Source organism: Chrysochloris asiatica, unplaced genomic scaffold, assembly GCF_000296735.1.
Source record: "Chrysochloris asiatica unplaced genomic scaffold, ChrAsi1.0 scaffold00350, whole genome shotgun sequence".
In the NCBI taxonomy this organism is placed as follows: Eukaryota; Metazoa; Chordata; class Mammalia; order Afrosoricida; family Chrysochloridae; genus Chrysochloris; species Chrysochloris asiatica.
Genome location: NW_006408868.1, coordinates 1,227,530 through 1,239,672, shown reverse-complemented (window position 1 = coordinate 1,239,672; position 12,143 = coordinate 1,227,530). Strand labels below are relative to the sequence as shown.

Here is a 12,143-nt window from a genome sequence, read left to right as displayed (position 1 = left end):
GGCTCCCACTTGTCTGGACCAGGGAGGCTTCCACTTTGAAAAATGGCTTGGGTGGGAGCTTCCCATGTGCACATTGCTACCAGCTTTATGATCAGTAGCAGCAAATTGCCAACAATGACAACAGCAACAAAGGACTGGATTTGACACTTCAGAAAGGACGTGTAAGAGTAAAACAGATCCACAGTGCCACTTGTTAACACGGTCCCACAAAAAGACACGACACTTGTGCCTGGCCATGTCACACTGCAGATAAGCAGTATGCCCGGGGGAGGCTGATGGCACAGACAGAGCCCCTCATAGGTCCTGGTGTTGGACTCCCAAGGCTAGAACGAATGAACTGAACACATGTGCTCACATTCTCCACATTGACAGTCAAATTAAAGTAGCAAAAGAGAGGAGAAAACACTTATAAAAAGAACAGAGAAAGCCTGCTTCCTCGCCCCAGTGGGCAGCAAAGGCTGCTTGTGCCCAGGCTAGCCAGTGAGCTCCACGGGCAGCTCCCGGCCACACAGGGCCTCCCACTGGCGGGCCAACAGGGAGATGAGCTTCTCACGGCTCTCAGCGCTGGGGACAAACACTTGCCACTGGACCTCATGGCCCTGGCCAGCTTTGGCCAGGGTCCCTGGCACCTCCCCAAAGTGGTTCAGGGTGACATTACCCATGAGGTCGTGGCCCTGCACATCATCAAAGACAAGGGTGAGGGCCTGTGGGTAGGTCTGGTAACCCATGAGGACACGGTCCAGGTCCCGGACACGGCGGCCGTCGTCTAACCGGTACCTGTCTCTCTGTGGTGGCTCTTTGGCGAACTCGGGAAGTGGGTAGTGGACATAGTCCTCATCCAGGAGAAAGATCTCAGCGCTGGTGAGTAGGAGTGTCTTGGGGCGCAGCATGCCCCTACAGCGCCCGGGGGGTGGGGTGCCCACCTGGAAGGCCTGCACATATAGCAGGATGCTAAGGGCCGGGGCCTGCTCCGTGGCAGCCACTTTCTGGGCCACGATGAATGTCAGATCCCCGATCTCCTCTTCACTGGGGTAGGTGAACTTGACACGACTCGAGTGTATTAGCTCGTAGTTCTCCATCTTTCCTGCAGACAAAGGCCATCAGAGCTGCAGCCTGTGGCGGAGCTGGGAGTGTCAGGGACCCCACGCCACCCAGAGACCCCAGCAGGAGCTGCAATCTGCCAGAGGAAGGGGGCAGGTTCTTTATAGGCAGCAGCCCAGATCAGAGCAGAACCTTGAGAAGTGTCTATTAGAACATTTGCTGGGATGGAGACTTGGCCATGGAGAGGCCCCATGAAAAACCCTGGCCAGTCAAAGGGTAAAAGGAAAAGTGAGGGGGCGAGAGGCAGAGCAGGTGCTTGAGAGAGATGCTCTGGAGTCAGTGTGGAGGCAGTGGGGTTGCCCTGGGGCTGGGTACCTGTGCTCTTGTTCCCAAACTCAGAATAGAAGTCCTTGTCAACAGGTTCTGGTGACGGTGTGCGCTCCAGTGAGGAGAGCACAGCCATGAGGTGCTGGAGAAAGCAGTGTGTCAGGTAGCTGTCCCGCGTCAAACACGTCACCACCTGCACCGGGGAGGAGCCTGCACAAGGGGGGAGGCTGGTCATGGTCATACGTCCGTGCCCTCACCAGAGCCATTTCTAACCTCCAGTGATTAAAAGCATACAAGCTCAGGGTCAGGAGGGTCCCTGTGGCCAATATAGCTGGGGCCCGGGGAGATGGCAGCTTCTCAGGCCGGAAGGGCTGTGACATTTTTCTGGAAGGGGATACGGCATTAGGGAAAGAGCTTAGTTTTCAGGAAGTGTGAGTCAGAAACATCCTGCCCGCCAGCTCTCCGCTGCCACTGTCTGGGCTTGAGGCTTGCTGCACACCCTGCCTCCTGCTTCCAACTTCTGGGCGAGTTCTGCACTCTCAGCAGTTCCTGAAGCTGCTTCCTCCCGTCCAGGCTCACTGGCTTGTGAGCAGAGAGATAACTTTGTCTCTGATAGTGCACTCCTGTGTGGGAGGCAGGGCCCACTGACAATACTGGCCTTCACCCCACACAGAACAGGCATGGGGGTCACTCACCAGTCAGCCGGAAATACTGGTCAAAAAGCCCGACGTTGACTGACTGCAAGTCGCTGAGTTTTAAGACAAAGCACTGGGAGATGTGGAAAGGACTGTTGTTATAGTCGGTGTTTTTCTGATGCCAGAAATCTGTGATGGAGAGACGTGGATCAAGCACAGTGGTGACTGGGGCGAGCAGCAGTGTCCAGCATAAACGACCCCTTGGCCAGTCTAGCTGGAGCCACCACTGCCTCTGTGCACGCAACGCCTCTGGGGAGCTGCCCCGCCGGTCCCCCGGCACTCACTAGGTCCCACTTGGCCTGATATTCTTTAGCTCGGCTGCCACCACCCCTTCTCAGACAAGACGCACAGGCCCCGAGCCCGTACCCTGCAGCGGTTCTGAGAAGTATCGGCGCAGACCATCGTGCAGCACCAAGTACACGGCCTTGGTGGAAAGCAGCACGCAGGCGGTGACCTCCAGCCCGGGCGTCTGGTAGAACACCACGGAGGACCACATGAGGTGCCTCAGCTCCTCGTTCTCCACCTGTACACAGAGGGTGGGTTGGGGCCTGCAGGGAAACACAGCCTGTGCAGGACATACACCCCTGGGACTTCTGGACCAGGTCTGTGGAGCCCCGGGAGGGCCAACCTCTCTCCTCAGTCAGTCCAGACACTAGGAATGGCCTCGGAAGGCTGTGGGAAGGGGCAGCTGGGCATGGTGTGAGGGATTCTGATTCTCCTCTGTGGTGGGCTAGATCAGCTCAGCACCTCCCTACCCAGGTCCCCAAAGTGAAGCTGGAGGAAAACACCAAGCCCTCATATGACTACTCCTGAAGTCAAGCCCTGACTCATCCCAGCGGATGCCAAAACCAGAACCCACACTTCCCACACAAGTGCCAGCCAGTGAGCCCACGTGCCCCGCGCCCTGCTACCTCAGCAATACTGCCGTGGAAGAACTCAATGATGGCGCTTCCCCGCAGGCTGCCAATGTGCTGGAGTGACGGGCAGACAGGCAGGTGTGACGGGATCTCATTCTCCTCCGTGGTGGACTGGATCAGGTGGTCGCTTGGATACTGGGAAGGCGCCTCTGCTTGCACTTCCGCTGAGTCCTGCACTGGGGCCAAGTCCTCCTCTGAGGTCTCTACTGAGACCAGAAATGGAGCCTCAGCTTTCACTGGAGCCAGTGCAGGGGCCTCAGCTTCCACTGGAGCAAGTGCTGAAGCCTCCACTGGACCTAGGGCCTCTGACGGAACCAGTGCAGGGCCTTCCACTGATCCTGGGTCCTCCGCTGGGTCCTCCCCTGGGCCTGGGTCCTCAGCCTCTGTTGGGACTTCCACAGGGATCTCCACTTGGCCTGAGGCTGAAGTTGACGCTTCCTGGGGACGCTGGTCATTGCTGTATCACCGCCCCCCCACCCCCAAGAAACACCTTATTAATATGTGGACTCCAAATGGACAGTCACAACACACGTGAAACCTCAGGGTTCAAGGAAGTGTGTGTATCACTTGCTCCCTTCCAGGGATCCCCTGGGGTCTTATCACCAGGTTCCCTACAAAAAGGACAAAGTAGCTCTTGGCAGGGAAATGGGCTGCTTGGGCAGGGTGGATGCAGCCTGTTACCCCATGGTAGAGCCAGACAGACACATGTGTTGGTGGCTTTGGTCAATGCATTGAAAATGCATTCTGAGAAGGTGGCAGCGGTGTTAGAAGCAGCCTTCCAGAATTCAGAGTGTGAACCAGGTACCCAAGGCTGGGACCTGGGTACAGCCAGTACTTGTGGAAATGAGAACCCAAAGACTCAGTTTGCCCTTTGGGGTCTCCTCAGTGATCCAGGTCCACGGCTCGTGGCCACACTGAGTTTCTACTGTTTTGTGAACAAGATCAAATTAATATTCCTAACTCTTGAAGCTGAAGTTGGGTGACGCCCTGGGGTTTCCTGCAACTAGCATATATGCTGGTTGGGGGGTTGGGGGTGAGGAGTGTTACAACAGTCTTTTAGACATCATTCTCTCAACTGGACTAGTCCACCTCTTGAAAAGAGATTCCTAGGCCTGAACTTGCAATGAGCCAAATGTCCCCAAGAAGCCTCCGGACTGTCTAGCTGTCCAGGGCAGAGGTGTGAAGGGGGCCCCAGTTTTTGCGGGCAGTCCCCACTAGGGCCAAGTGCCAGCCAGGTTTGGGGATGGTGGTGAGGTGAAGACAGACTGCTTGCCACCCAAAGAACTGTCACATGTGCCCTCCATCAGAAGCAGCAGCAGGGGCCATCCATGGAGGACATGACCTGAGGTGGGCACAGGCCTGGAGGAGAACCAGCTGGGAGCTGCAGTCAGAGGGAAGGCAGATTCTGTGAGATGCTAGGGTGGGGGCAGGAAAGAGGAAAGAAGTGAGGCTGTGTCTCAGGGACCAGGATGGTAGGGCTTTCTCCCCTCAAAACCAAAACAACAAATAAAAGCCAAACCCATTCCACTGAGGGAATTCCAACTCCTAACTCTTTAGGGCAGAGTTGCAAGTACTGTGGAATCGGTTCGAACTCACAGTGACCCTGTATAGGGTTTCCAAGGAGCAGCTGGTGGATTTGGAACCACCAACCTTGTGGCTAGCAGTCCAGTGTTTATCCTAAAGTGCCACACTATGACTCCATAGGGTTTCTGAAAAATTTTTATAGGAGCAGACACAGTCCTATCTTTTCCCATAGAGCAGCAGGTGGGTTTAGACTGCTGACCTTGTGGTTTGGTTAGCAGCCCCAATGCCTAAAACCCACAGGGCCACCAAGGTCCCTTTTCTAGTCCAGGAGGAGGCCAAAAACCCCAAACAGTTGCTGCTGAGTCTTACTCATGTCAACCTGTCTATATGTTAGAGTAGAACAAAGCTTTGTAGGTTTTTAAAGGCTGACTTTTTTTTTAAGCAAATCACCAGACCTTTTTTCTGAGGTGCCTCTGGGTGGACTTGAACCTCCAACCTTTCAGTTAGCAGCTAAGCTTCTTAAGTGTCTGCACCAGTTAAGGACTCCCTATTGGAGGAAGTCCTTCATGTTTGAAGCCCAGGAGTCAGAGAGAGGAGATGGGGACAGCCCTGAGGGTACAACTTCCCTCTTTGAAGCCCCAGGGGCCAGGGGTAAACTATGGGTATAGCTAGGCCCCCCACAGACCCTTTAACCCTGTTCTCATGTGCCCCTGAGGGAAATTGGGGAGGAAGTTTCTGAGAGGCCAGGAGCCATGTGAGGTAGAGGGAAGAGAGTGAACAGGTGGACAGGCTGCCAGCTACAGTGCATGCCCAGGGCCCTCTGCTAGGCACCTCTGAGAGTAAGGGCTTTTGGACAAAATGACCCCTCAAACTCAGATGCTCAGACCCTGTCACCTCTAGTGAGTAGGGTTCCTTTATAAGAGATTCTCAAAATTATACCCAAAGAGAGGACCCCGTCAGTAGCTTACTTCTTCCTGGCACGGTCTCAAAGATGGGTGGTGGCTGGAGCAGCCCAGCAGCCCACACCACAGCCACGGGACTGAGCTCCTAGAAAGACAAGCTGGGCTGAGAGCCCAGTTATGCAGGACCCTAAGTGGCACGGGAATGGGCCTGTTCTAAAGCCTCGAGAAAGGAGCAGCCTAGTGCCCAGTCCAAAGGAGCAAAGGGTAATGCCAAAGTGGCTAGGAGCTGAGAAGCTCAGGGGCAGAAGGGGCTTGTAAGAACTGGGCCAACCACGGGTTCCTCATGAGCTGCAGACGCTCAGTCTGGTGCTGGGCAAGTGGTCTCAGACCTGGTGACGCAGACTCCCTAAGTACTCAGCTTGCACATATGTCAGCCTCATGCTTCTCTGCCCCCAAGAACCTGTGCTGATTCTCACCTGGCCCGGTCCCTGTCCTCAGCAGGTTGATTGTCCTCAGTGGGGCTGCAGGACCTGCCAACAGTTGTTGGAGTCTTGGCGATGACCACGGTCTTCAGGTCCTGCAGTGAGGCCCGCAGCTGGTTGTAGATGCGCAGGAAGTGGAACTTCTCATGGGGCAGCACAAAGATAGCAGTGACAAAACGGTAGCCCACGAGCAGCTCAAGCACGTGGCCATCGGCGAAGGCACCACGTGGCTGAGTGCAGCTGCGTGTGGGATCCAGCAGCACGGTGGAGAGTGGCACGCGGCTGAGCTTGAAGCTGTTGCGGTTGCGGCAGTTGTGGGTGCCTCGGTTGGGCATGGGGTTGAAGTCGGCCTTGATGACGTTGAGGTGCTGGGGTGTGAGCAGCAGCCAGTAGGGGATGGCGGCGGACTTGACAGCCTCCGAGGGTGCACAGCAGGAACGGCGCACGGCGGAACACAGTGTGCAGCTGGCCCACTCGATGTTGCCCGAGTAGTCACCAGCAGCTGTCTGCACCATGCGCTTATCGCTGTAGACCAGGTAGACAGGGAAGCAACCCTGGCTGCACTCCTGGCAGCCACCCGCCACCTTGTAGAAAGTGAGCAGCTGACGCAGGAACTCCTGCAGGCTGGTGTGGCTGCCATAAAGCACGGGACTGCACAGCATGGCCATGTGCTGTGGGGCAAAGCACGAGCGCAGGTCTGCATGGAACTCGTGCAGGTTGGCAGCGTCAGAGATGATGAACAGCGTGTTCTCACTGTGCCGCACCTTCAGCACCAGACACAGCTCAGGCATGAGGAAGCCGAACTCAGTGAGGTCGCCATGTGGGAAGCAGAAGACGAAACGTAAGGCTGAGAGGATGTGCTGGCTGCTGCCACGAGACTCCTGGTGCGGGATCTCAAAGACGGCGATGCCGAAATCGGTCAGCACCAGGCAGGCAGCAAACTGCCGGATGCTGCCCTGCACGTGGATCAAGAAGCACCACAGCACCTTGAGGATGCGGATGTGCTCCAGCAAAAAGTCCTCGTCGGCACCCAGGGCCCATTCCAGGGCCAGTCGCTCTTCTTCGCCCTCATCTTCCTCTTCTTCCTCCACTCGGCCACCCTCCTCCTCTTCCTCCATGTCTGGGGGTCCCATTTCAAAGTATCGGTTCTCAGCAGCATCCTCCTCCTCCTCCCCCTGGCCTTCCTCCCGCTGGTTTGCGGCCTCAATCCAGGCCGGCAGCTGCCGCTCAATTGCCTGCCTGATCAGCGTGCTCAGCCGCTGGATGAAGTCCTGGTTGGTGGCTGTGTAGCCAATGCAGGTGAAGGGCAGGAAGATGATCTGGCCGGACCCTGGCACCACCTGGACCTCTGGCTCTGCATGCTCCAGGCTGTGTAGAAGAGGCCAGTCAGTGACACCTGAACCGGGACACTGTAGCCTCCCATGGCTAGAATCTGCTGCTGCATCCTGGCCCCCCAGAAAACAGCCCACAGTTCTCCCAAGTCACCTAAACCTGCTGGGGAGCTGAGGTGGGAGTCAAGAATCCATACTCCTGGGGTTCCAACTCCAGCTGACTAGTCTTTCCCAGACTTCCCTGGTCACCACAAAAACCTCTCATCCGCTCACACAGCCAGCCATGAGTCCCAAAGGCAGGGAGCATTCAAGGACATGACCCACTTGGAGATAAATGTTCCTTCTGGTGACTTGAGTCAGGCCTTAGACCCTTCCCATTCACTCCTCTTGGCCACTGCTAACTCTCTGTGAGTGTGTATAAAACAGGGGTTGGTACGCTTCTGCTAGGAAGCGAGAAAGACTAAGTTTCACAGTCTCCTAGTCTTTATGACCCTTTAAAATTGTAAATATCCTTCTTAGCTCCTGGCCTCTACAAAACAGGCTATGGATCAAACGGGCCTTGACCTGCCAATTCCTAACAGAGGCTATGATGCGTCAAGCAGTGTTTAGGAATTAAAAGTTGGAAACAGACTATAGCCCATTCCATATGTGTTTACTTATAAATGATGAAATGGTTCTGTAGGAACTTGTTAACAGATTTTTAACAAAATCCACAGGTAGCTGTGGGCAGAGGGTAGTGGATGGGGACATGGGGGTAGGGCAGCCAGCCAGATCCAGAAAGAATCCCTGACGTCTTTCTTACCTTGCGCCACCAACAGCTCCTGGAACATCCCTTATATCTTCAGGAGCTGCCTGATAGAGAAGGAAGTGGGTCAGCCCTCCACCTGTTGTGGCTATCTCCTGGGCACCTGATCCAAGCTCTCTGCCTTTCCTCACTGTCTTAGCCCCAGCCGTCACCCTCAAGAGGCAGCACATATTTCCACACCTTGCTCTAGGGTGTGCTCTGGGGCCAGCAGTTACCCCATGAGTATGTGGTAGGGTTGGAGCTCACATCCATGTATGTCTGACCCCAATCTAGTCCCCAAACCCCTGGACCAGAGCCCCCACTACCTGAGGGCTCCGTGTGTCACCAGGAGGGTCTAAGGGGATAGTCTAGCCATTGGCTTGGCCCTTAGTGGCCTGCAGAGGATGCAGTGAGCTGAGGAAGCCCCTGGCTGGTTCTCCTGTCTGGTGGCAGGAAGAGCTGGGGCACTCCCAATTTGGGATCCATCCCTGCCTCTCACTAGCTGAGTGACCTGGGAGGGCAAAGGTAAGAGTGCCTGTGAGCACCAGACACAGATTGAGAGCTCCGGGACCCACCAGTGTTGTATGGCCGTGACCCTGCAGTGCTCAACTGACGAGAGGTGACATATCCCAAGGTCAAGTGAGCCACTTACACCCCACTTCCTCCTCTCTTCCCAGGGCACAGGAAGGGACTTGGAAACCACATCAGCAACAACAGAGGGGGTGCCAGAGTCACGCGGCCCCTGGGGTGACATGTAGGAAAGAGCAGAGTTGCTCTGGGAAGCCAGGCAGTGGGGGTGGGGGAGAAATGCTGTTTGATGGGCTTGAAGCCAACACCCCCACCCTGGGGGGCCTTCTCCAAGGGAATCTGCTCATATGGACTCTGGGGGAGCACCTGGCTTTCCCTACCAGGACCTAGGGAGCTGAAATTGCTGTTCCCATGGGCTCCACGGGAGAGCAATGCTGAACACTGACCTCTAACTACTGAGTTTGTCATTAGAACTAAGCAACAGACATGTGGGGGGCGGGGGCGGGAGTCAATGTGTGGTCAGAGCTAAGTGCACACAATACTGGGGACATCTGCCATGTCTCAACCAGGCTGCTTGTGTTCCCAGATCACCTTAGGCAGAAGGCCACCTGATGGAGACCACCAAGCTCCTGAAGCAGGAGGAAGGTATTACCTGTCCTGCAGGGATGGATTCCAGGGAGTCGGAGCAGCCCCGGGCAATGGGCCGGTCCTCAGGAGTCAGACTGTCAGTGGATGAGAGGCTGCTGGCCAGGGCCTCCTCTTGCACGAACATGATTCCTGGAGAGACCAGGGCGGGCGGGTGGGGCAGGCAGGGCAGGGAGAGCAGCCATTCAACCACCACGGTGGTGGGTTACCAGCATGGCTGCCCCCGGGGTTAGTCAGACGGGGCTCAGCCACAGGGACTAAAGAAGGAAATGTAACACTGCAACCTGTACACAACTCAAAGAAGGACCAAATGACCACTTATCTGACCTCAGGGTAGAGAGACTCTCTGAGCATAAATGCAATGGAAGAAATAGTGGCATGATTCCATAAAACCTTCAACTTATATGGATTAAGGGAAAAAACAAAACTGTAGTAAAAATTAAATGAAGAAGAAAAGCATTTATAAATTTTGACAAAAGATTCTTATTTTTAATCTCTAAAATGCTGTAACAGATGTCATATAAGTGGGGAGAGGGATGGAACCTCCACTAAGGGCCCGTGCAACGGACACCAACAGACACTCCACTGAGATGAGAAGGCCAATGGATGTAGAACAAAGGAATAGAATGTATACCCTCAAAAGTCACCAGGAAAATGTTAAGTTAGAACAAAAAACCCAGCTCTGGCAAAGATGAGACTGCCTGGGCCCCAGACCTGGCCTGTCTGCCAGGAGAGCTGTTTGGTGCTACGTCCATGGAAAGCCTACAACGTGTTCGCTAACTCCTAAGGAGATGCCCTGTGATGGACATCTCTACAGAGCTTCAGACAGGAAAGGGCTAGGACCTCTCACCTGGGGAGGCTGGACTTTCCTGTGTCAGTTTCCTCCTAGGCTGGTGAGTACAACCTGTGCTTAACACCCCTCGGCCTGCTTCTCATGGGACATACCACTGAGTCTCCCCTGGATGCCTGCACTCAGACTCAAGTATCCTGGACATAGTGCTTTCAAAGCCTGGTGAGCCTCTTTGATGGTGAAAGCACCTCTGGGATCGTTAGCTACTTCACTTTCTAGACTGGATGAGGGTAAAACCTTTTTAAACATGTTCCTAAACTCAATGAGTTGAAGGAACACTGGGCATTAGTTTCCGGTCTGGCAAAATGCTTGTCTCCAAAGCTCAACTTTATCACACTAGTCACCATGGTTCAATGAAATGACTGGTCTCAGGTCTGAGTCCCTTGTCTAGCTCAGCTGCTGCAGGGGCAGGACAGCTCATGCAGCCCAGGTCCCTCCACTCATGGGCCAGATCCGTAGATGGCCCATGTCCAGACACCCAGAGAGAAGCAGCAGGGCTGTGCAGAGGCAGGAGGGTGGCAAGCATATGCCACTGGGCCTTGGTCGATGCTACTGCTCTCTCCTGGGGTCTACCCTAGCCTTCTGAGCATGTTCAGGTCCTAGCATTCCTTCAGGTTCCCTCTGACACCACTTCCACCATGAAGTCGTCTCTGCTCTTCTGCCTGTTCTCCCTTAGGGAGCCAGCTCATCTCCCCAAGGGCTCCACGTTCCTCAGGGACTGTCCTAATCATTTTGAACATCCCCGCCCCTGCAAAGGTGTGGAAAAAAGAAAGTCTTTACTGCCCTGTTTCAGGAGTCAGGAGTCATGCTAAATGATTGCCAAGCGTTCATTCACACCTCATATTTACCACATTTCATCAAATCTAAGATGCAGGGAATATGGCGCCATCTTGGTCTCAGCAGAGGTGTCCAGAAGGTTTTCATTCGACTCCGTCACAAGTATCAGCTGGCTGACAATGACTATGAGAAGCCACTTACTGAAAGACGGATCTTAATTTCAGAGAAGTCACGAGGAGGAAACATGTGCATCTTAGAGTCGATGAAGTAGGGTGTATCCACATTACAGTCGAGAAAATGGAGCTTTGGAGAGGCTGCAAGTTGTCTGAGATAACATGGCCAGGAAGTTAGACCTTACACTCAGCTGTGTGAATCCAAGGTGCCTACTCCTCTCTAAGTCACCTCCCTAAAAGGCTTCCTCTCAGCTCCTACCAGTCACAACTCCCCAGAACTCTGAAACGTTGGGCTAACAGCTCCTGAGATGACCAGAGGCCTGGTGTTTAACAGACCACGCCCCTTCAGGCAGGCCCCCCGAGCGCCCATTTAATCACAAGCATAGGATCAGCGCTGGACTGCGAACCACAAGGTCAGCAATTCAAATCCATCAACTGCTCCTCGGGAACCCTATACAGGGTCACTATGAGTTGGAACCGATTCAACAGCACTTTAACAACAACACATTTACTTCTACAAAGCCACTCCTTCACAGGAAAAATCCCTGCCCATCCAAGCAAGATCCATGAACTGATCCAAAACCATGTGGATTCTTCCACATTAGTTTAGAAAAAAAACCACCACCAGCGTTTCTTGACTTTACTCCCCACCCTACCCCCAAGCCATTTGGAGATGAGGAAACGTGGATAGGGACAGTCTGTCAGCTTCCTTCCTGGACTGTTGTTGCCTGTATAAACAAGTGACCACAAAGGCCATTTCGAGATTGGGACAGGGATATCAGGTGAATCCTTAGACAGGGCCCGACCTTTTTTGTTTCTAACCAAAAGGAACGAGATGTGCACACACAGACATCCAGTGCAGTTTTATTTATAAGAAGTGCAAATCTGGAGACATCTCAATGTCCGGTGATTTGGAAAGGGGAAACAGACTGCAGTTACCTATTCTGTGGAGTGTCGGGGGGATTAGGGCAAAGGGGGAGGGGGCTGTGGCCTGGGAGTGGACACATCACTCAGTCTGCCCGCCCAAGGTCCACTCTCAACCAGTGTTTCCCACATGGTCGTTCACTCACTCACTCACTCACCCACCAAATGCTGACTGAGAATCAGCTGGGTCCTTGAACCTGAGAACCTAGCCCTAACACATTGTCCCTCCACTGACTCCAGTGC

At 54.3% G+C, this 12,143-nt stretch overlaps 1 protein-coding gene across 1 annotated transcript in view; it reads right to left on the bottom strand.

The window, feature by feature from the left end:
* Positions 1 to 473: 473 nt before the first annotated feature.
* NISCH (nischarin) overlaps positions 474 to 12,143 on the bottom strand; it is a 34,992-nt gene continuing 23,322 nt past the window's right edge. The window contains exons 14-22 of the mRNA XM_006876025.1: positions 9,184 to 9,308; positions 8,022 to 8,071; positions 5,883 to 7,256; positions 3,427 to 3,437; positions 2,975 to 3,306; positions 2,430 to 2,586; positions 2,064 to 2,192; positions 1,417 to 1,578; positions 474 to 1,084 (exon numbers count right to left, since the gene is read on the bottom strand). Coding sequence (XP_006876087.1) covers positions 474 to 1,084; positions 1,417 to 1,578; positions 2,064 to 2,192; positions 2,430 to 2,586; positions 2,975 to 3,306; positions 3,427 to 3,437; positions 5,883 to 7,256; positions 8,022 to 8,071; positions 9,184 to 9,308 — 2,951 coding nt within the window. The remainder of the gene's footprint in view (positions 1,085 to 1,416; positions 1,579 to 2,063; positions 2,193 to 2,429; positions 2,587 to 2,974; positions 3,307 to 3,426; positions 3,438 to 5,882; positions 7,257 to 8,021; positions 8,072 to 9,183; positions 9,309 to 12,143) is intronic.